This window comes from Rhodamnia argentea, chromosome 7, assembly GCF_020921035.1.
Source record: "Rhodamnia argentea isolate NSW1041297 chromosome 7, ASM2092103v1, whole genome shotgun sequence".
Classification (NCBI taxonomy): Eukaryota; Viridiplantae; Streptophyta; class Magnoliopsida; order Myrtales; family Myrtaceae; genus Rhodamnia; species Rhodamnia argentea.
The window spans coordinates 1,810,195-1,833,593 of NC_063156.1; the positions used below are offsets into that span (position 1 = coordinate 1,810,195).

General features: G+C 39.2%; 3 protein-coding genes across 8 annotated transcripts; 1 reads left to right on the forward strand and 2 right to left on the reverse strand.

Annotated features, from left to right (window-relative positions):
* The first annotated feature begins 6,245 nt into the window (after positions 1-6,245).
* On the forward strand, positions 6,246-11,955 carry LOC115742837 (mitochondrial carrier protein MTM1). Of its 3 annotated transcripts, none has more exons than XM_030677350.2 (11): positions 6,246-6,438; positions 7,205-7,508; positions 8,540-8,629; positions 8,769-8,897; positions 9,144-9,203; positions 9,310-9,480; positions 9,740-9,842; positions 9,968-10,059; positions 10,182-10,331; positions 10,968-11,026; positions 11,449-11,955. In XM_030677350.2, exons 1-11 carry the CDS (start codon positions 6,380-6,382, stop codon positions 11,579-11,581), a joined length of 1,350 nt encoding a protein of 449 aa, XP_030533210.1. In that variant the 5' UTR covers positions 6,246-6,379; the 3' UTR covers positions 11,582-11,955. The 3 variants fall into 3 exon arrangements, with proteins under 3 accessions (XP_030533210.1, XP_030533220.1, XP_030533212.1); XM_030677360.2 differs by lacking the exon at positions 6,246-6,438 and adding an exon at positions 6,544-6,692; XM_030677352.2 differs by lacking the exon at positions 6,246-6,438 and adding an exon at positions 6,608-6,645.
* A 1,445-nt stretch (positions 11,956-13,400) lies between these two features.
* Positions 13,401-14,274, reverse strand: LOC115742870 (arabinogalactan protein 41). The gene is made up of 2 exons (XM_030677393.2): positions 13,980-14,274; positions 13,401-13,827 (listed from the first exon to the last, which is right to left on the reverse strand). The coding sequence occupies exons 1-2, from the start codon at positions 14,104-14,106 to the stop codon at positions 13,754-13,756; spliced, it is 201 nt and encodes a 66-aa protein (XP_030533253.1). The 5' UTR covers positions 14,107-14,274; the 3' UTR covers positions 13,401-13,753.
* A 4,143-nt stretch (positions 14,275-18,417) lies between these two features.
* LOC115744794 lies at positions 18,418-22,195 on the reverse strand. Of its 4 annotated transcripts, none has more exons than XM_030680170.2 (4): positions 21,906-22,195; positions 20,920-21,631; positions 19,445-20,507; positions 18,418-18,890 (listed from the first exon to the last, which is right to left on the reverse strand). In XM_030680170.2, exons 2-4 carry the CDS (start codon positions 21,611-21,613, stop codon positions 18,704-18,706), a joined length of 1,944 nt encoding a protein of 647 aa, XP_030536030.1. In that variant the 5' UTR covers positions 21,614-21,631; positions 21,906-22,195; the 3' UTR covers positions 18,418-18,703. The 4 variants fall into 4 exon arrangements, with proteins under 4 accessions (XP_030536030.1, XP_048138718.1, XP_030536006.1 ...); XM_048282761.1 differs by having other exon boundaries at positions 19,445-20,503; positions 20,916-21,636; XM_030680146.2 differs by having other exon boundaries at positions 20,920-21,636; positions 21,906-22,194.
* Between the last annotated feature and the right edge of the window lie 1,204 nt (positions 22,196-23,399).

The following is a 23,399-nucleotide window of genomic DNA, read 5'->3' on the forward strand; positions in this document are numbered from 1 at the left end:
GGCTTTCTGATTGTCTTTGGTGGTCGCCGTTGTTCTGCCAACTCTCTGGTCGGATTTATAGCAGCAGGCCGGGAAGGGAAAGCGACCATGGGATGGTGTCTGGACGCTGGCGTTCTGGCCTATGCTTTGAGGAAACAACGAGGGGGATCGCCAAGTATATTCCATCTGGACATCGACAGAAATCGCCATTGTCGATTCATTACCCGAGGTCGATTAGCCGAGGGTTGTCCGTGCATGGTACGTATCAAACCAAGGGGATCTGGTGCGATGTTGATCATCGTAAAAGACAATCTGCTCAGCTGAGCAGCTTGCAAAGTGCACGTCGTGCCCGAGCCGCTCGCGACTTTAACTAGGGTGAAAAACCTCGAGGACTGGCAAAATTTGTTGCTTTGCGAGTGATCATACATATTATAAAGAGGGGCGAGGTTGGAACTATACTGTCCTTCCAGCCGAGGAAAGGCCAAGGTGTACAATGTTGTAACATTGTATCCCCATTAAATTAGGGTTTTAATATCCACTGTCAGAGAAGAAATAAATTTCACAAACCATGTTGATTGAATGATGTGGATTACGTTTTTTTTTTTCTCATTATTACTCTTTTTAAAGTTATCAAATAAATATAATCCGTCGTGTAAGTATTTTAATAGAATTATTACATGGATAATAAATTTCACTTGCTGACTTGTCAATCTCCCAAACTTTTCGCAGTAATTCTCAATTTTGCCTGGTACCTTTGCACAAACACCTCCATTCTTCCACAAGAGATCCTAAATTTCGTACGATCATAAACATTTAACATCTAAAATAAGAGCTGGTCACAAAACTACAGCCGGTAATTTAATACGATGAAAGCCGGTGAGCAACTTCAATTTAGGTTGGTACTCTCGAGTATGAATTGATCAATACGCTGCAATCCGTAAGTTGTGGAAATAAAAATTGGCGGCCAAGTACAAAAATTACTAATTTGTAACTTATCGAAAAGAGTTGGTAATCTGATACATAATTGATTAGTTGACACCAAATTACTGTAAAAGAATGACCAGTCCTTTTAACTTTTACGGTCCTTGGCACTGACTAAAATTTACCAACAAGAACAAATTTATATTTTTCGGACATGAAGCAATGTAATTTAATCTCTGTCGAATTAATAATGGACAATTTGTGGTGCAATTAGCCGGAGTAAGACCTTCACCCTATTTTATATAAAATAAAATAAGTTTTCTTCTTTTGGGAGATTAAAATAAAAAGGGAAAAGAGACCAGCAGGTCCTTTTGAATGAAAATATGGGATTAGTGTTTTCCTTAGTTATTAAATAAAAAGAAGCCGTTAGCTTGACAATCTTGTCAATTAATTTTTTACCACGTGATCTCTTAATGAATTAGTGCTTTACGCAAAATATGCAGTAATGATATATAAATTTATGGTTAAGATTATACCGTCCCCGACAGCACTGTCAGATAAGCATTTTTCTAAATAAAAAAGGTGTTAATTTCATTGGTGGAAAATGTTCCGTGTGGCACGAGAAATCGATATTAGTGAGTGGGTCCCGTTATAATCCAGCAATTTCCTGGCAATTTCTTCGCGACAATATTCAAGATTAAGTGATAATATCAAGTTCCAAAGAAGCAAGGCTCATATTTGTCTTTGCGGGTGAACTCTCCAATTTTTTTGACTTTAGAGGTCAACTCTGAGAAGGAATATTACGCATGAAGGTTCATATTTTGGACAAAACTTAGGAACAACCACATGAATTGAGCTTCTTATGAGCTGTTCGAGGTAGCTTTCTTGGCTTTTTAACATTAAATTCTCAAGTCGATAAACAGAGTCTGGGCTCCATTTGTTCCGCCAAAAATGAATGACTTTGAAAAACATTTTCCTTAAAAATGGTTGCTCGCTACTAAAAATAAATTAATGAAAAAAAAATCTATGTCTTCTATGAAAATGTAAAGATAAAAATTATTGTCGATTCTGACTAATTATTTCAAATGATGTAAGCAATTATTTTTAGAAAAATATTTTTCAAAATCATTCATTATCCGTGAAACAAACGGAGCCTTCAGTAAAAAATAGGATCGGATAGTAGCATCGACTCAAATAGCTTGCAAATCTAATTGAAATGACTAGAGTTGCGGTATGTTTTCACGATATATACATAAGATGGATGAAAATGTGAGAAACGTAAACAAGTACCTTTGTCAGCTCAATGAAGCTAAGTATAGTTTTTTTTTTATGTCGAAATCTAAGTATCTTTTGTTTCTCAATAGTTTGCATTTACTTTAGTTGCGCTTAAGCATTGTTCCCTCTTGTAATTCTGTTCAAAAAATAGTTGCAAACTTATAGGGAAAATTTCTAAAAAAGTCGTAAGCATGTTCTACTTATGTAAATTCAGTCATAAACATTTACTTGTGTCAATTCAATAAAAAATCTTTTGATAATTTTTCAATGTAGTCATTTCAGCCAACTTTGACCAAAAATTGCTCACTTTGAAGGGCAAGACCGGTCTTGACATAGGCCTGGTAGGGGCCCGACGACCTCCACAAGCCATTAGGCGAGGGCTATTGTGCATGCAGCCGGCGAGGGCTGTGAGTTCTCGCCTAGATCCGACCGAGGGCTGTGAACCCTTGCTAACTGCGACAAGGGGCATTGCCCTCGCCCGTGGCCGAGCCAACGACTCCTTGTCGGACCCTTATAAAAAAAAAAAAATAAGAAGAAAAGAAGATGAGAAAAAAATTAATAAAATGCATTAAAAAAATTTCACGTTAGTGTTGAATGTACTACGTACAACGGTAGGAGTCAATGAAAGGCCAAAATTAACCGAATGAGCTATATTTGCTAATTGTTAAAAGGTTTTAGGATTAAATTTGCTAAATTGAAAGTTAATGGACACAATTGCAATATATTTAGAACTTTTTAAATAATTTTTCCTAAAACAATGGAGTTTCTGTCAACTTAAAGAGCAGAGTCTCAAGTTGAGCTGAATTGAGATTGGATACAAGTCTGTAGCAACTTTCATATGCTTAAACTATGCCCTCTAGCGTCGATAGAGAAGGCCATACAATTTATGAAGTGACTGTAAGAGTTTTTCTTGATGTGGGTTTACATTAATTGAGATTGTAATTTATCTTTTCAAGGGTTGGTCTAATAAGATAAGATATAATGATTCTTAATCAGTTTGATATGGGCATGGCTTACGTGGGCTAAGTTGAGCTTGACCTGTGATAAGAGATCCCAATTGGACACTCTATAAAGAGTGCTCAAACCTCTCTTATAACCCCATGAATTCATAAACAACCTCACATAAGGAGTACATATAGATTCGTGTCATGAGGGGTTGTCCCATTTAACCAGGGATACAAAGGGTCATAGATGAAAAACACTTGAGTTTTGGATCGTCGTCGTTCCGCATAAAAAACAATAAATTTTTATTCAGGCACACAAATCTTTTTAACTTGCTATTGTGTTTCTAGATTCTAATTATGGCGATCATGAGTTGCTGTTTTCACGGCTTACGGTGACTCAATAATTGTTTCGCAACATCTAACTAATCCATAGACGCAATTCTTTATCGAACTCGTGAGCGGGTTTGAGTTGGGTTTAGGTGCATTGCCATGAGCGGAAAAATGTGTCGAACACGGCAAAACAACGGACGGACTTGAATGGACGATCGAGCTGCCAAGCCCATGAGTTAAAGCGTAGTAATTGAAAGTTAAGCTGGACCAAGTGCAGGCATCACGAACTGTTGGACTAAACCCTTTCATAGACTTTGGGCTAGTCCAAACTATTAAATCCAAACACAACATAAAAATTTTGAGGTTATGTATGTTGAAAGTCCTAAAGCCTTCGGTGAAAGTATAATCGAGGCCAAAAACTTTCAAAAGATATAATCGAGTCTTAAAACTTGTCACGAAAGTGTAATTGAATTCTAAAACTTTTATAGATAAAAAAGATCCTAAAATTTTAAAAAAATGTAATTAAATCCTAAAACTTGTCAAATTTGTGAAATCAAGTCCTTTCATAAATTGTATCTTTTGAAAGTTTTAGCACTAAATTGTACTCTCATGATAAGTTTTAGGGCTTGATCGTAATTTTTGAAAATTTTGGGACTCGATTATATTTTCATAATCAGTTTTAAGACTAGCGATTTCAATATTTCAAGAAGGAGAAAAGATCTCTGTTACCATTAAAATGAAAAGGCTTGTTCCATGAAAGACGCGTCCTTTTACAAGATATTTCTAGAGTCATCCCATTATACCAGTCAAAGAAAACGAGATCTTATTACTTTTCTATTTCTTTCTTTCTTCTTCTTCTTCTTCTTCTTCTTCTTCTTCTTCTTCTTCTTCTTCTTCATTTTTCCATTTCTCTAGCCTAATGATCTGCTTATGACATTTTTTATTAAAATTTGTTCAACCATCAAACATAGAACTCGTTGTTAAGGGTAGATCATCAAATCTTGTACTTAAAAAAAATGACATCATATGGACCACTGTCGTAAAGAAAGATACACTCCACTATAATGCTTCATTTGTTTCATGAAAACAAATAATTTAGAAAATACTTTCTCAAATATAATCGCTCATATTTTTTGGAAATAACTAAACTAACGAAAAATATTTTTTTAGTTGACAACAACTTACGTCTAAATATTTTTACGGACATGAAATAACTTTTTGGATTGCTCATTGATTTTCTTGATATTTGAAAGAATAAAGACATCTTTTTCTAAATCAAGAACATGATTCTTCTAACCTCTCGAAAATAATAAAATACCAGAAATCTTCCCCCGAACATAAAATGTCTCGAGAAATTTTTAAATAAGGGCTTAAAATGCTCTTGTTTTCTCAAATAAATGCATGAAATGGATTTTGTTTCAAATAAAGGCCTAAAGTGCCTAATTTATTTCAAAGAAAGGTAAGAAATGGATATCATTTCAAATAAGAGTCTGAAATGTCAATATTAATCTTAAAGAAGAGCCCGACTCATCGTCTGGTTGGAGGCATTTTCGCCATTTACTTATTCTTTGTTTTTTTTTCCTTTTTATGTTTTCTTAATATTTAAAAAAATTGAAAGTACAAAAAAAAGAAGTAGAATACAGACGGAAGAAGAACGCACAAGCCTGGGGGGGGGTGCCTCTCGCCTATGGCCATAGCCCCATCGCCATGGGGCGTTAGGCACATCTTGGAGAGTTCTTTGGCGACCCCGTTGACAATACACTTCTTCGATGGTTGGGCGGCAGCTATAGGGGGAAGGCAATTGTGTTTGTCTTCTTCCGCTTGTGTGTTCTTCTTCTTTTAAATTATTTTAACTAAAAATTAAGTTTAAATTGTATTTTGACCAAAATGTCCTTGATTGGCGAGAATATTTAGTTGGCTAGCAAGGTTAGCCCCTCGTCTAAAATAATCATGACCACTTCAGGCCCTTATTTGAAATAATGAGCTCATTTCATGCTCTTGTTTGAAATAACATCCACTTGAGACTCTTATATGAGAAAATGAGAGCACTTCAAATAAGAATTATTAATTTATTCGCCTCGCCTTCCTAAAATGGAAAGCAAATTAAATCTCTCTCATAATAATTTCCCCAATCAACAAATTATCAAAAATTACCCATAAAAGAAATCCTTAGTTATGGCTATAGTGACACCGACAATTCAATCTTTTTTTTTTTTTTGGTTCTTTTGAGGAAAACTCTAAAACTTGCATTGGTGTGACGAAAATTATAGTTCTTGGTACAATATTCATTTCCATTGATATGTCATAAGTATCAGTATCAAATAATGAACATAATTTGATATGAACATATCCGATTTTGTTCTTGTAATTCATTAAACAGTGGATAAGATATGTAAAAATCCCCGAATTCCATATCTTATCAAATCATATCTTGGCTAGAAGTTCATGTGACTAAACACAGCATAAGGGTTTTATCGGTTAAAAAAAAATTGGAGCCTTTATGTCACGATGGGTATATTGAAGAGTTTCAACGTAAAAAAAGAGTTAATATCGCATTAAGCATCATTTATGGATTTGAAGGGTATTAATCCAAATGCGAATTAATTCCCCTACCCATAAAATGGTGAAAAATAAATGAAAATTCCAGCTGGCAAAAGAAGCCCGGCGAATCTCGCCCAGCCTCCCGCGCCGCAGAAAGCCCTAGAAGCAAACTCATAAAAGCAGGGCCGAACAGAAAAATCATAAGACGACAATAACATGGACACATCACATGAAAATATGAATTCATAATTCGTGTCCCCGAAAATCGCCCCCCTTGTGCTTCGACCAGTGATTTCAATTGGTGGTGGTCACTGCAAAGGGATCGATCACCAGCGGAATCCTCGCCACCTCCTCCTCCATCAATCGTTCGATGAAACAGTAGAGTTTTCATGTCTGTTTCGTCATCGTCGTCGTCATCGATCAGTCGCTTTCGCAGCCGTTGCGAGAGGTACGCAATTTTTCCGCCTCCTTTGTGGGTGTTTTTTTTTTTTTTATTCATTCCTCCCCTTCGTTTCCTGTTCTCCAAGGAATTTGGGGTTGGACTTAGAAAATGCACTCGCGACGACCTTGAAAAGTGCGCGCGTTGGTTGTATTTTCCTTTGATTCTTCGCGTCAATCAGTTGGAAGGAGCACATTTCGTGTCGGAGGAGTTGAGGCTTGTTTGCTTGAACCCTAGCGCGACCGCTTGAATCGGCCGGCGAGGTAGATGCTAGGACGAGATGAATCGTTAGCTATTTTCTATTTCTTGTCTTTCCCCTTTGCGTTAGTTCATAGACCGGACCAATTTTCCGACAGTCTTCAACTAAGAGAAAAAGCAGAGGCTTTGTTTAATCCCAGATAATCCTGTTTCTGATGGAGTCATGTCTAGGATAGGAAGAATCCATGCGTTTTTCTTGTTTTTCTGGGGATTTAGTATTTGTCTCCTTTTTTTCATTTAATTCTTAGTGATGTTAGTTCTATCAAAGCAGCGATCTTGTTATTTCCTGCTTCATGAAATCAAAGACGGAAAAAAGAAGAAGAGTAGGTTTGCTCAAACCCTTAATTCTTACTCCCCATCCCTATATATCGAGAACGAATTAGAGGGAGCATAATTAATGGACTTTTCATGTATTATTGTTGTTTTTGTGATTCTCTGCATTGTTTTATTTGAAGGAACAAAAGAAGCATGGGTTGCTTTCCTAAACCCCTACTGATTCTAATTGCAATAATTTCAGTTGTGAAATGAGTGGAGAACGTAGTCTTCTGGACTGTGGGGATAGCGGGGTGGCGCATTCTGAGCCGACAAACGACCCATGGATGAACACAGATCAGTCTTCGAGCATCCTAATTGATAGCCACAATTTGCTGGTGTTGGAATCACCTGGCCATGGTAGAGAGATTAAGGAATTTTCTGGCGCCCAGGATCGGCATTTGACTGGTGCATCAGATGAAAAATTAGGTTTTGCGGAGAGAGCATTTTCTGCAGCCGGTGCAGCATTTTTTTCGGCCATAATGGTCAACCCTCTCGATGTTGCCAAGGTTAGTCTTTGTGCTTGAGCTAGCAATTCTGTCGCTTAAGAATGACCTAAGCCCAAGTCACCCTTTGAAGGAGTGTATCTGTTGTTATAGGTTTTTACTGGTTGACCTTCAACTATAGACACTTGTTCTCTTCCTTTCCCTGTTTCCTCAATCTCCCTATGCACTTTTCATTTAGTGATATTCTATTTTGAACGAGGTTATAGTACCGTTTAATTACATTAATGCATATTCCCTTATTGTCACTGGTTTTTTTATTTTCATATTCTTTTCTTTGTTTTTCTTGAATATGAAGATAGCCAACGTAATTGACTAGTCTTGTAAGTGTAGGGTGCATCTTAGAAGAATATGGGGAAACCTGTAGCTGTTTCCTGAGTTTTCTTGGACTTTATTTGAACATTTTCTTTTGTTGTGCTTCTTAATGTTGGTCTCTTTGGTTGAGGGGAAATTTTGAAAATAACCTGAATTCACTGAAATGGCGAGATGTATATGTGCTGTGCGGAAAAGCTGCCATGGTTGAAGTCAAGGTGATTGCAGTTTCCATAGATTTTCAGACTGTTTAGAAGTCTAAGTCCTGGTTCTTTCTCTGTTTTGTCTTTCATTGATCTATTTCATAATTAATATGGTAAATATATAGAGCGGCAGTTACTTCTTTGAGCCCGTGCTTTTGGAATAGGGAAATTTTGATCTCTAGCATCCACCAGTTCTAGTAGCAGAAGGAGCTCTCTTTCAATACGCCCAATTCCTCTTGCTCTTATTGGGTTAACATATTTTTCGAGTCTTTCTACATTTAATTCCTCTGTATCAGTTAATAGTGGATCATCTTCAAGTTGGGAAGCTGATCTGATCTTTTGGATAACTTTTGACTTGGTATTTCCTTCTAGCTTATGATAATTTGAAATTATTTTCTTAAAATATATTTTTTTGTTGTTGAACTTCAAAGGTGATATCTTCAGCTTTCACATAAATTTTTATGATAATGCTTCTTTCATCCGAGGATGGTTATTCTGTTTCTGAATCATTTGTTTTTTCAGACAAGGTTGCAAGCGCAAGCTGCCGGGGTTCCTTATTCCCATCCATTGAGTAATATCACAAGTCGCATGGCATTTTTCGGGCCAAATATGGTAAAGATGCATCTTCGGAGTTAGCTTTCTTTTCTTTCTGTAAGATTTGTCGGTTTGCTTTGTTCTTCCATTTAGATTGTTTTTTGACTCATTCAGCTAAAAGACTGCTGTTGATTTATCTTGATTTTTGTTGCTTTAGATGTTTGCGGACCTGAGATGTTCTCCGTCTTGCACACGTGCTGGAGTGCACGGTACTGTGTCGATATGTCCTCCAGATTGTTTTCAATACAAAGGGACTCTAGATGTCTGGTACAAAATTATTCGACAGGTTTGTTTGTGGAACATCCTCCTATTGATGCTTTTTATAGGTTCAAAATCTTCTTTTGTTGGCGAGAGCCTGTGAGGTTTTGCATCAGTGGCATGAATTACTGGTATTTTCATGCTGCAGCACACCTTTCTCAAAGGATTTGAGTGAGGCACACCCTAGCACTAGCATTTCAGTGCTAATTTAAAGCGAAATCTGTTATTTTTCTAGATTAATTTTCTATTCCTTATGTGGAGGTGCTTTTTGCAGGAAGGATTTTTAAGGCTGTGGCGAGGCACCAATGCAGGTCTTGCATTGGCTGTACCAACAGTAAGCCTCTTTGCACCTTAATATTTTGTTTTTCTGAAAAATTGGCAATTCATTGAATAATATCCTGTTCATTTGCTTATTTTGAATTGTTTTTCCTTTTGGTCAGGTGGGCATATACTTGCCATGCTATGATATATTCCGCAATTTATTAGAAGATCGCTGTGCCATGCTTGCACCTAGCTTGACGCCCTATGTTCCTTTATTTGCGGGGTCACTAGCTCGCTCTTTAGCTTGTGCGAGTTGCTACCCCATTGAACTGGCCAGAACTCGCATGCAGGTATTCTCCATGTGCACTTACTTTCAATTTTATCCCTCAAGAGTAGACTGACACAGATATTTTTGCTGCTTTACCTATGTTGTGTATTTTCTGAGCTTGATGGTATCATGAACGTTGGAGGTTTTCTAGAAGTTGTGGATGGTTTTTACTTATTTGTTATTTTAGTTTGCTTTATACTTTTGAAATTTTTTGTCCGACTTTGTATTCAATTTTTGTACCTTATTATTTATTGGGTTTTTAATTGGTTTTTCCATGTCAGGCTTTTAAGGCTACGGAAACCAGCAAGAAGCCTCCTGGAGTTTGGAGAACCCTATTTGAAGTAGTGTCTCCTGTCAGGGGCACAAGTAATGCGCCGAACAGCTGTGAGTAGAGTGGCATAATTTGACATTTTATTCCTGATTCCCCGTCTCTTGAGAAGTCTTTTGGCGTGTGGGTTCTGGAGGGAGTGTGTACTGCAGAATGTTGATGGGCACTTTTTTTGTGACAGTGCAAAACTACCGTGTCCTGTGGACAGGCATGGGAGCACAGCTTGCACGCGATGTTCCTTTTTCAGCAATCTGTTGGTCAACACTCGAGCCTGTGAGCTCTCTCTCTCTCTCTCTCTCTCTCCACTACCGTGCTGCAGTTTGATATGTTGCAGGTCTCTTCATCTCCTCGATTCTTATCTCTTGTGAATCTGATCTTGATCTATGTGATTACAGATTAGGAGAAAACTGCTTAGGACCATTGGTGATGAAGCTAGTGCAGTTGCTGTCCTTGGAGCTAATTTTTCTGCTGGATTTGTAGCAGGAAGTCTCGCTGCAGCTGCTACATGTCCTTTTGATGTAGCTAAAACAAGAAGGCAGATAGAGGTTCGTTATTCATGTCAGAGTCATCTTACTGGACAGTTTATTTAGGGAAATGTAAAAGAAGTAGAAACTCTGAAAGCAAGTGCATGTTCAAGGGATTTTGGTTATCTAATAATTAGTATGCACGATTTAAACTCAATTTGCTCGAGAGATATGTTTGGTGGGTGTTTGGCGGGTCGTTTAGGTGTGTTTGTTTCGGAGAAAACTTCTCGATAGAGGAAAATGCGTTTTGGGATATAAATTTTCAGGAATTTGTTTGCCCTTACTGGCTAGGGAATTCATTTTCCTCACTTTAAGTATGCATATTTTCCAAATAATTTTCCAAATAATTTTTCAGCAATTTGTTTGCTTTGGCTAGGGAATCCATTTTCCTCACTTTAAGTATGCATATTTTCTTTGACCGTAAATGGTTTTCCGTTGACTGATCATTTTCAGCTAACCAAATGCTTGAAAGATTTGAAAACTAATTCGCGAAAAATTCTTTTACTCAGACACACGCCCTTATATTTGGATTACGTGGATAAGTTGTGGATGATTTTGATATAGTGAAATTTAGAACGCTTATAATGTGATATTGTCTTGTAAATAAAACTTCTGTCTTTGATTTGATGTCAATTTCCTCCCCTATTTATTTTCCAGATGGATCCAATGAGGGCGTTGAAAATGACAACGAGGCAGACTTTAGTGGAGATTTGGCGGTACCTACACTTTATATATTTTTTGAGGTTTTTATACACCTTGTGTGATATTGGATGTGTTCTAATCTGGTGTCCCCATCCTTCTTGATATGGCTACTTGGTCGAATGTGTACATACTTGACCTAAAGGATTTTTGCTTTATTTATGGGAGAAAAAAAAATATTTGAGGTGCTGCATGGATAGATGCACGAGAAATTTCTCATTTTAATGTAAAATTTAGTTTTTGGTGAAAAATCTCTTTAGTTTTTTTTTCTGCTATATTTTCTGCATGAAGTAGGGGTGTCCATAAGCCTTGTTAAGTGTTACGTTGAGTTTTTATTTGCCAGCAATGTGGCTCAGAAAGACCTGTCAGATGTGAAAATGGCCAGCACTAAGAGTTTACCAACTAATCCTCTGATTGGTTTTGAAATTTCCTGGTACAGGGATGGAGGATTGAAGGGACTCTTTACTGGAGTGGGTCCTCGTGTTGGCCGTGCAGGGCCTTCTGTAGGCATTGTGGTATCCTTTTACGAAGTTGCGAAGCATGTCCTGCACGCCCAATATGCAACTTCATGATTTGGCTAATAGCAGCCTCCTCCTGATATTCCGTCTCCTCGAGGTGTGGCCGCCAAACGGAAGTATCGCGTTCTGACTTGACTTGAGAAACATTGACGATTCCCACAGAATGCTGACCTCTTTGCAATACAGAAGGAAGGCAGACAGAAATGAGCAATTCTCATATTTTCTTCGTTCTTTTGTTCTTGGCCTTGCAGCCAAAGTACAGCTGCTTACTCTCTTTCCTCACAATGGATATTTTCGTTCCATTGAATTTTCAATGCTCGCAGATGAGCAGAAATTTTGTAGAGTTTCGATGTTTTCAGAAAGTTTTGGGTTGGTCACCCTCGAGCTTAATTTAATCATATCCCTTGTCTTCACAGAATTGGATGAGATGAGTCTCTCGTGGAAATTATGACCCTTTACAGGTTAACACTGGGGAAATTCATGCACATGAGATGGTATGATGCACACTTTGCACTGTTGCCACTGGATAGTATCGAAGTTGAACGGCTTTCTGAAGGTGCAGGATCAATACATGAGAGGGCAAGGTTTTCTGAGTGTGGAATTTGGCACTCTGTATTTGAATGGTTATAGTTATTACCCAGGACGATTCGGGACGGTTGAATTTGCGTCTGTAGCTCGTATTTCAGGGATATTGAGTTAGCAACTGGGTGAACTTTTTGGGGGCATTTGATTGCTGGCCTGCAATGTAGGTTCTGCGCATGGCTGAAAATCATGTGCCTGTGTTTGTGGATTGTGTGCAGCGTTGGATAGGAGATAAGTTGTGCAGCCAAAGAGGGTGCCATTCTTTACCAATGTGTCCTGTGATTGGTCACTAGCCCTAGGATGTGTAAATATTTTTGTTTTTGGTCGATAGATATGAGTACTTCAGTATGTATTGGATTTATGTCTTGACTTCCTGGTTCCCCGACAATACGCTGGGGTCACATTTCCTCGACCCTGTACCCCCCCAGGTCTCGTGTGATTTGGGATAGAAGGCTTGAACCACTGTTCATAAATGCGACAGACTTTCCAGAACTGGCATTCCGTGAACGAGATCATGGCAATACTCTCTTCAATAGAAGTGCCCGTAAGTTGGCCTTTGATCAATGTGATGAGCGTCGGGATTGAGCAGGATGCCTCGATGCTCCCGATGTCTTTTTAGGATGGCAAGAGGGGCTATAATTCAGCAAAGGAAGTGTCGACGGGCGATGCAACATGCGACGACATCTTCCTACTATAAGGCTAGTTTAGTTTGGCTTTTTAAGTGACTCGTGTTACGATAAACTTAGGTAGAGATTCAAACAAATTCTGTTTTGGAAGACGCTAAGCCTTTAATCCAACGTCCTGCTTGTTTTCCCCGACGCATGGTGCATAATCACAGGTTCAAAGATTACGTTCAAAGTGAATGAATTGAAACAAACAATCGATAGGGAGATTTCACGAATATAACGCGATATGACTAGCATGACGGTCACGAATTAATATTATGTTGCCTATAGCATGGTCAACGGTCATTTCCCGGCCATATGAAATGTTTCTAATACCAACTATAGTATTTCGGTAACAATCTAATTTGAGTTGCCAACTCCGTATTAGCTTCTTTTTTAGTAGTAATCGATCGAAATCCGTTCGAGAACATTTATCGGAGCATGCATGCTTCCAAATATTTTCTCTCATTAGTTCATTTCCTTTCTTTTTTCCGCCAGTCAACACGCCGGATTCGTCCAGGGACAATATGGCAAGGCTCGAGATTGTAATTTCTTTCTTTCTTTCTTTTTTTTATTGGAAATCCATTTTCAAGATATCAATGTTAAAAGTGAAAAAAAAGAAGAAGAAGAATGAAGTTACACATAGAGAAAAAAAATATGTTTTTTTTTTTTGCCCAGCCGCTCTCGCCACAAAGATTCAACCCGGTCCCTGCACACCATCTCCAGACGCCCTAATCAATCCTAGCTAGACACAAATTAAGAAAAAAAATTAAGAAAGAAATACCGACATGTTTTTAGATTTCGTTTTTTGTCTGGCCTTGAATAAAATTAAGGAAAAAAAAATGAAAAAAAATGGAAGCTTGTGTCGTGCAATTGCAAATGTCAAGTTGTCAACCTCGTGGATCGCCCGGACTTCCGTCTGGAGAAAACCATTTTGAGAACGGACGGTGGATGATGGTGTCGACGAGGAGGGCAATCATCAATGGATGAGATACGTGAGGATGAGGGCGATCAGCATCAGCACGTACGCAATCCCTTGGTCGATCGACGTACCTGCATGCCCCAACACAGCACAAAATCGTTTCTTCCTCTCATTTTCGTGGGGTCAATCATCAAATTTCGCTCTTACCCATCACCAAATTATGCTTCGCTGAACGGGAAAAAAGATAGAAGGGGGAATCAAGGTGGGGGGGAAAAGCACGAACCGTCGCTGGCGGCGGGCGCCGGGGCCGGCGCAGGAGATTGGGCGCGGGCCGACGTGGGCAACAACATGGCGGTGTACATCACGACGACGACGGCAAACACTCCAAACTGAACCTTGGAAACACCCATTTTTTCGCTTCGGTTTCCTCTCTCTATCTTCCCCCCGAACCTCGTCGCGAAAAAGTACGAGCGATTTGAGTTTTCCCTTGGACGAACGTTAGAGGAAAGATAGAGAGAGAGAGAGCTCTTTTTTTTTTTCGTAGGAAATACAGAGATCTCGTTCGGTTTCTGAACGGAATTTGACCTTTATAGGTAGAATTTGTGGGGGTGAGATCGTGCAAGGGGGGAAGGAGAAGTTCGATCTCTCGGTCCATTTCTGGAAAGCAGAGATGCTTGGTCCGCCCGCACGTTTCGGAGGGCGAGAGGGAACCAGCAGTGAACCGATCGATGTGGAGGTAATTGTACATGTGCGCGACGCTGGTCATGAGTTGTCGTTTTTCGGGGCGTCTGGAAAGTAACCCTCCTTTGGGCGTGTGAGCTGTGCGTCCTAATGTCTTGGTATTTATACGTCGTATATACACTTACGCATACGCTACGTGTGTGTATTCTGTTGAGTGTACTATGCCGGTGCCAGCGCCGGCGATCGCTTGAGTAACGTGGGGGGTGCGGAATCGTTTAGGTCTCGGGACCCGCCTATTTTGGGGTGCCTCCGTCGTGTGGGCTTCGCCGTGACGGATCCTTAATGCCCCGGAAATTTCCGATTGAATGGTGTTCTTCGGTGCAACTCTTCTACGGCGAGTATACTACTTGGGCCGGTCTGTCGTTTCGACTGCCGAGTGTGCTCCTTTTTGGGTGGACTTTCTGAGGCCGAAGTCGGAGCTCCGAAACCGAACCAGGCCGTCCATCGAAATATTCATCAATCATAGTAAATTCTGAATCTATCTCGTCGAACGTGCAAGTCGAAATTCGAGTGGGTTGTCTGAAGATGTAATTTTTTTTATATCAGTAAGGAATGGAGCACTAGTTTACTATCTGGGTTTCTTGGGCCATCTCAGATTCTTGCCTGCTCCATCTAGAGAAGCTCTGTTTCACAGGAACTAGCATAAAACCATGAAAAACAACGGAATTTTCGGAAGTTCTTTCGTTGATTGGATCCTGTGGAGCTACAGCATTCACCAAAAGCAGCTCATACATGTACCACATGATCTTACCTTATGAATGAAAGTACCGCACCATGGAAACAAAAAACATTAGAGAGCAGATTGTACCAGCTGAGCTAGCTTTCTACAGCTGAGGAGACCAGAGGAAAGCTCCGATGGCGAACTTCCTCTTCCGCTCGACATCTCCCGCCGCCACAACCGAGCTTGGGATCCCGTATTCGGAGAAGAGGCGATCGAGCTGCCACTCGGGCATGTTCTCGTAGTCGGACTTGGAGTAACTCGGGTAATGCAGGGGCATTTGAAAGCCGCGACCGTCGCCGCCGGCGTTCCTCGCCCTCTCTTGCTGAGACTGTATTGCCCCAACTTTGCAGGCACCATTTGATGAGTCCATCCTCTCTCTCTCTCTCTCTCTCTCTCTCTCTCTCGCTCTCTCTCCTTGTGAGGGAAAGAGTTTGCCTCAGACCCTTTAATGCGCAAATTGTCTGCAGACCGTTTGTACAGTTGCACGTGAAGGCCAAGGACTTTCATATTTTTATTACTAGGAAACAGAGGAAGTTTCCCTCCACCTAATACTCTGAACTTCACTCACAAAAATAGAAAGGTCTCATTTTTTTATGTGTTTTTCATTGCACTGAATTGCTGTAGATCTCAACCCTAGCATTTGTATGGTGAGAGAAGTGCCAAACAGAAGGTGATTCATTGATTCGGCCAGTCGGCGGATATCGGGTGCTCTTCTTTCCGTGCCCAAGTCAAAACGTGCAAAAGCATTGGAGTAGTTGTGTGTGGTCACCAACCACCATTGTTTTTCCTCTCACTAGCTAATTTGTTTTTATGCCACCTGGTCCTCTGCTCTGCCTCTAGTACAGAATGAAATCATTGCTCTTAAGGGATAATCTGGAAACTGCACATTATTAAGAATGAAAGGGGCTAAAAAGGGCAGTCAAAACTGGTGCAAACGAGGAGCAAAGTATTCAAACTTCACCTGTGGCAAAATCATGTTTGGTATTTGCTTGAGACTTGTCGCGACCTAAAAGTCGGGTTTTTCAATTTTAGGTTAATGGATTACTAGATTAATTAAATAAATTAACTAACCTAATCCGAGCTCTCCCAAGCTCTACCAATTCGCAACTTAGGTTTACTTGATTTTTCTACAAAAGATTTTTATTTTGTGGAGAAACATAAATAAAATAGTATGAGAAAACTATTTTATTTCTACGAATCAGAAATTTTAAGTTCGGGATTTGGTTACATTAATTTTTTAAATTAATGATCTTTCGGTACCGGTTTCATGAAAAAAGTTCGATTTGGCAATTTTGATGAATTCTGATTGGTGCAATTTTTGGGTTTTCTTTTTATGATTTTTTTAATTTTTTTTTATGTATTTTCGAAATTAAAACTTAATGGAAAATAGGAGTGAATTGTTTCAAGATTATCTTAAAGTTTTTGGATTTAACTTGCATTAATTCTCAAAAAATTTTAAGAAAATCTCTTAACCCTATGTCTGCATCTTTTAATATCTATCCTAATGGATTCCCAAGATTTTGTTTATTGAATGTAATCATGAGATAGGATTTCTAGAAAATCCTATCTTTCTAAAAAAAGTGATAAGACGTGGTTTTTAAGAAACCATATCTTGCTACATCTTTTTTTATTTTCTAAGATTTTGTGACATGAAAATTAAACATGAGACATGCCTCATTTGTTTCTTTTATTGAATTTTTCTGATTTTTTTTTTTTTGTGATTTTAAGTTTTTATGAATGAATTTAAATTAAAGTTGCAAATCTTTTAATGAAAAAGATAATTACTACTGAATCTTTCGAATTAAGTTTCATTCTGAAGCCCGACAGATTGATCCTAAAATTCAAAATACCTATTACGGAAATAATTCCATCTAAAACTTGATAGATAGACTTATTCCCATTTATGCGGTTGCAGACTAGGAAATTTTCCTAGTCGATCACATTTTGAAAAGATTTTGGTATTTTGAGTATATTAAGAAAGATTTTCCGATTATCATAAGATTATCGGAAAGATTTCAAAATAATCACATGAATCAGAATATTTTCAATTTAAACAAAATATATCTTGAACTTCCAATGCAATTTTCTAAACAAGACGACTTTCGAGTATCTTAATTTTCCAACATGATTCTTGGTGATATAGAAGAATATCATAAAATTATCAATAGCTCTTTGGAGCAAGCTTTAAAAAGAATCTTTCTAGCTATGTCCAAAGTGATCCAAAGCATGCACAGTGTTTTCGAGATATGCTTGAAATCGTAAAATCATTAAGCAACCATAACCATCAATTCGGCAAAATTCTAAGCATTTTCAGAATATCATGAATTGGAAAATCACCTAATCTGGGATCGAACCAAATTTTGGACTCCAAGCAAGCTACTTGGACCAAACAATGGGGAGAGGCCACTCGTGCACGCCTAAGAGTATCCGAAAAAATCAATTTGCCGCAGCTGAATTGCACCTTTGACAGCACCGAATATGCAGGCAATTATCGCCAAAAGTTGCGACAATTGATCCCGAAAGACGAGCAAAAATCCTGCACTGATTAGTGATAAAAATAACCCTGAGCGGGGCTGTTTTGAGCCCCGAATACCAGTTATTTGGGCAGCTAACAACAGCGAGAAAGACGTCCAAACTGTGATGAAAAATCGATACAAACAAGGGCTGTTTCGATTCTCGATTAATGCCGAACAGTTGTGGCGTCGGGCTGAGCAAAGCACGTCAGAGGACGCTCAACATTTTTGTTGCAATGGCCAAGAAGTATGCACGGTGCTTGATGATCCACCAAGAGACTTTGAATGTTGATTGGTCCACCAAAGGACTTCGGCCGAATCTCCTTTTCTTCCTGTTGTACACGTGAACTTTCTATATATATTGTCCAACCAATCTCCTTTTCCTTACGAGGCTGAATTCCAAAGATTTTTGTCCAAACTTTTTCCCCGATTCAGAACATTTAATTTCCGAGCACAATGGACTTGGTACAATTAATAAAACTTAGAATCGTCATCTTGCATTCGTCCGCCGCCGGTCTGATTAATGCAAATATAAGGCAATGAATGTTAAAATGAAAACTATACTAAAATGATTAAATATTTTTTTGGCTAGGGACTACGATTAGTCCCTAATTTTCTATGCTAAAAATAAAAAAATCAAAATTTAAGTGTCAACAAGACTGAATTGGACTTACCCTCCACTTTATTGCAGAAACTCTGCAAATCAAGAAAGTTCAACCAGAAGGGGAAGCAGAGAAGGTATTAACTGCAACTAATCGCTGGACGAGAATCATTCAGAAATTTGATCTTATGTGAAGCAGCAAAGTGCATATATACGCCATCAATACATACATTCCGTCAAATTCCGCATATACATGACATAGCATATATACAGCCCCTATGCTTTTTAAAGCAAATATCTAACTTATGCATATCCGTCTAATTTCCCCAAGACTTGCACTGCGGTTTGACTCAAAAGCTAAAAGAGTTGGGAAAATCTTTGTCCGAACGGCAAAATGTCCTCCAACTTCGTCATTGGCATTGGAACAGGCTTCAAGAAGGAAAGAAAAAAGGGTCCTCATTGTTCTTGTAGATCTGAAACAGCTGTTTAGAGTAGTGATCAGCCAATTTTCGGCAGAGATCTAATGCTGCAGGGTCATGCTCCTCTAACTCCTCAACAGACTTCGTTAGGCCACCAGATGGATCTCCGTCGGTAAGGAACTCACCCAAAGCGCAGCCCCTAAGCAGAACACCATGACATATTAACAAGAGAGCAGCTGGAATTCATAAACTGGATACATAAGATTTTTATTCAATTCCACAAAACCCCAAAAGGAACATATTAAACAAGACTATCGCCGAGCCAAAAGCTGCATTCGTGCAAAAGGTGCATTATCTAACAGAAGAAAGATACAAGAAATAAATACAAATATCGGGCAACACGTACGGATAAAGATCACTGAAAGCAACACACATCTTGTACCAAAGGAAGACCAAACAAATAGAACCATCAGGCAATAAGTTTATCAAGTAATAGACAAAAGACCTGAAACTTGTAGTAACCAATAGATCGATGGAAGCATATAAGCTTCCAGCACACAGTGTAATACCACCTCGCTCGTTTAAGGAAAAACAAGGTAAACATAACATGCTTATGCATAAGATAACATCAAAGCAGAGTCACGAGAAGACATAATACAAGTGCAACTTGCAGGCAGCTTTGACACATGCATCAGTACTAAACAAATTGACAAAGGAAAGAGTATCAATAAGGATGTTGGAAATACAAACTACCTGCGTGCATCAAACTTGCTAAACCCACGTTGATTGCTGTGTAATGCTTCCTTACTAATTCTCTCATCAGCAGTTTGCTGTCGATAGAGAGCACATACAGCTTTCATGCATAATTCAGGTTCCTTAGCAAATGCTGCAAGCATGTCTGCCTCAAATTTCCACTCAGACTTATGATCTTTGCTTCTTTTAATTCTCGATAAAATCTCGCCAAAGTCAGTTTCACCATCAGATGTGTCTTCTGACTGACCAGAAGCATCATCCCCATCAGAAGCATCAGAATCATCAACTATAAAGTTGCTCAAGCTGTCGTTATCACTGTCCAATCCAAAATCTTCAGAATCCTCAGTCTCAGCATCTTCGGTGGTAGGGCCTACATGATGATGCTGAACTCCGCTGGATGATTTTTGTTTTGCCTTCGCTTTAGCCTCACGATTCCTCAATGTCATTAGGCGCTGCCTCATGGGGGTCTGAGCATGTTTGACGTGGTTACCTGGAGAAGCATTAGCTGTTTGGCACTGATTCATTTCAGAAGTGGTGTCACCGGGTTTATATAATTCCTGAAGATGCATCCTCTTTAGCCTACCTATTGGAACACAATCATCGTCACCACTCTCACTATCAGTCTCAATAACATTAAAAGCCCGTTTCCTTTTTGGAGTCAGCACAGTGGAGTTATCTTCATCACCGGCAATACTGTCATGGTAGTCCTCTTCATGACAGGTCCTTGCACTGTTCTCAATAGTCATTGCTTTCCCACCCTCTAGAATCCCCTTACATGAGCGGTAATCTACATCCAAACCCTTTGAATTTTCCTGATTGTCGAGAGCACATGTTTCGTCGTGAGCTTTATCTTCTTCTTCATCACTATCATGGATGTCAATAATGCCAACAGTGTGGGGTTTGGCAACTCCAGGCGTAGATGGGGCCATTTTTCTGCCAGGGCTTTCCTCCTCTTTGAATAGTAACTTTTTCCTAGCTCTCCTGCCGTATTGTAGGCATGCAACTTCTTTTTCGCCTTTATCATCACATGAGTTAATTTGCATTGTAAAGTTTGGAGGAGTAGCTGCCCAAGAAAAACCAAAGCATATTGTATGTGAACACAGCTGGTAACTTTGCCAAAAAGGGAAGTATGTACAGATTTGACTATGCGTAAAAAAATGCTGATCACTGAGAATGATTACCTCAAGGTCAACTACTAAAGGAAACTCGCCGATGCCGATTAGATGATCTTTTTTTTTTTTTTGGGCTATGTGAAACTCACCGATTAGATAATCAAGATGAACTAAATGAATAAGAAAGTTATAAAAAGGTTCTCCAATCCATTGTACGCATGAGATACATAATAATAAAATGATCAATGTAAATCATGCCCATCCATCATAAATGCTAGAAAACTAACTATCTACATTAAAAGCAAACAAAATGATGTCGAAAGGTCAAAGTACGCGAAACTTTGAAATTTGTAGTTTCTTTACCACATGTTTCGCAACCAAAGCCTACATCAACCAAATCCACCATCCGTGCATCCCAATGTCCACCACATGACTCCTTGAGATGGTCCATTTCCTTTCTTCTGCTCACACCTTCTGCGAGTTCATTAGGAAATTCAACTCGAATTTTGCTTCCATTGAGAAGGTGGTGCCCAGCTTGCGCCACGGAGTTAGAGTTAGCCTCCATCTGTAAAACCCGTGACTCCAGTTCCTGGAGGCTTTGTCTCAAAACCTCCAGATCTCTTTCAGCCTTGTTCTTCTCACATTCAAGAACCCTGTTCTCAATCATAAGCTGGAGAACCTTATCTTCTTCTTCTTGCTCCTCTATCAAGTCAACAAACTTCTTGACCCCTGCACCGTTAGTGTCACCACTTTTACAACCTTTATCGCATTCGAAACCTGAAATTTGTTTCTTGATCTCGCTGTTCTCTTGCTTCAAAACCCCAACTTCACACTCAATAGCCTGCTTTTCAGCTTCTAGTGCCTTGAATTTGTCCTTGAGTGCTTCATAATCACTCTTCCATTTCCGGTTCTCCAATTCCAACCTCACGATTCTCTCTTCCACACTCCCACCCCTATCCACGGCTGCGCTAAACCTACAAGCTTCCAACTCTTTTTCAACAAAATCCAAGCCCCTGTTGTCATCGAGGCATTCCACTTCATCCGAGTTCAAATCCATATCGAATCACAGTGTCTCCTAAACTTCAACAAATCAAACATACCCAGATTAAGATCTCAAACTTCCAATTAGGAAAGCCCTACGTAGCATTATGACACAAGAAGGGGCCACTATGAACTTAAAAGATAGAAAGAATCCTAAATACATGTTAACAAAAACCAACTCGGTCACACACTAACAGTATCCAGGTTCACTCTAGTCTCTAGCTTTCGCGTAATGCAATCCAACAACAACAACCTAAGAGACCATAAACAGAACAACCCAATGCATAACAGAAGGAAGAGGAAACTACCAACAACTGAAAATACGATCTTTGTTTCAATTTCCAACCGCTTCACGCGACGAAAGAGCAGCAGACTTTTGATGAGAGAAACCACAGAGAAGGCGGCGCATCCCAAACGGGAAAGTTGGCATCAATCGGCTTCCTCGTGAGAAGAAGTGAAGCCTTCAGCCTCGTTCTGCTAGGGCTTATGGTCTTCGCGCTTGTCGCAGGTGACCGAGTCCGGAGAGAGAAAGAGGGGAGTGTCGCGGAAGATCGGAATCGGAAAACCAGAGCACCGGTTGGCTTCCGAGAGACGATTGACGTAGCCGAAACAGTGTCCGATCACGTGGTCATGAATGGTCGTCACGTGCTCTTAACAATATGAAAGTTTTCCTCAATTCATTTTTTTTGTCTGGCCATTTTTCAGTTTCTACTTCACACGCTTATTAATTGAGAAAGTTTGTAACACGTTTTGTTCCCGTAAAAATTGTAATTAACATATGTTAATTACGGGGCAAAGGGTAATCACTGTTTAAGAATTAAAAGTATTTTGTTGACAAATAAATATCTCAAGATATCCGATAACGTAATTCTAAAAATGAAAAATTTATCAAAATGTCAGAAATTACTTGTCGAATATATATCTTTTATCAAATTATTAAGACTTTAAGTGAGAACTCATTTGCGTAGGAGGGTAGGATAAAAATTGTCATGTCCAGCATTTAGCAAGCACATTGGATTGAAAAAACCGGAATATGTCCAAATGAAAGTCGGATGAGGGCCAGCCAATGACCCTCGCCTCCGGTCAATGGGGTTGCCGGTCCTTGTCGAGCCTCCGGCGACCCCATCGGATTTCGCCACGCCCCTAGGGGTCGGCTACGGCTAGAGGCGGGAGGGGCAGCCTTACGCTCCTATATGTTTTTTTTCTTTTTGTTAAATTTTAAAGAAACATGAAAAAATTTAATAAAAAAAGAATTAAATATAGAAAAAGATCGAAATGTCCTTGAAATCATGTCCTTTTTTTAAATTTCATGGTCACTTCAAGCCCTTATTTGAAATAACGTTCGGTTCAAATCTTTGTTTGAAGAAATGAGAGGACTTTAGGTCTATATTTGAAACAAAATTCATTTGAGATCCTTATTTGAGAAAATGGCATAACTTTGGGCCATTTTTTGGAATTTTCAAAAAATTATAAGAAGATAGAAAAGAACAAAAATGATGCATTTGCTTTTACATAATAGCAGCCTCGTTGAGCATCGCCCCTGATTGCCCGAAACTTTTCCTTCATTAACATGCACGAAATGATCGCACCTTGCAGTATCTTATGAGTTTAATTGAGCTGCGAAGGAAGCTCACTACGCGTGACATTGGTCATTGCAATAAAGGCGACTACCGTGATCATGATTACCATGATCAATTAAACCTCGCCATAGAGGTTGCCATTAGAAATGGACCGCCACCGCCGATCATCGTCGTCTAGTGTGTTAGTAGAAGAGGTTTTTTTTTTTTTCCTAAGTAATTTAG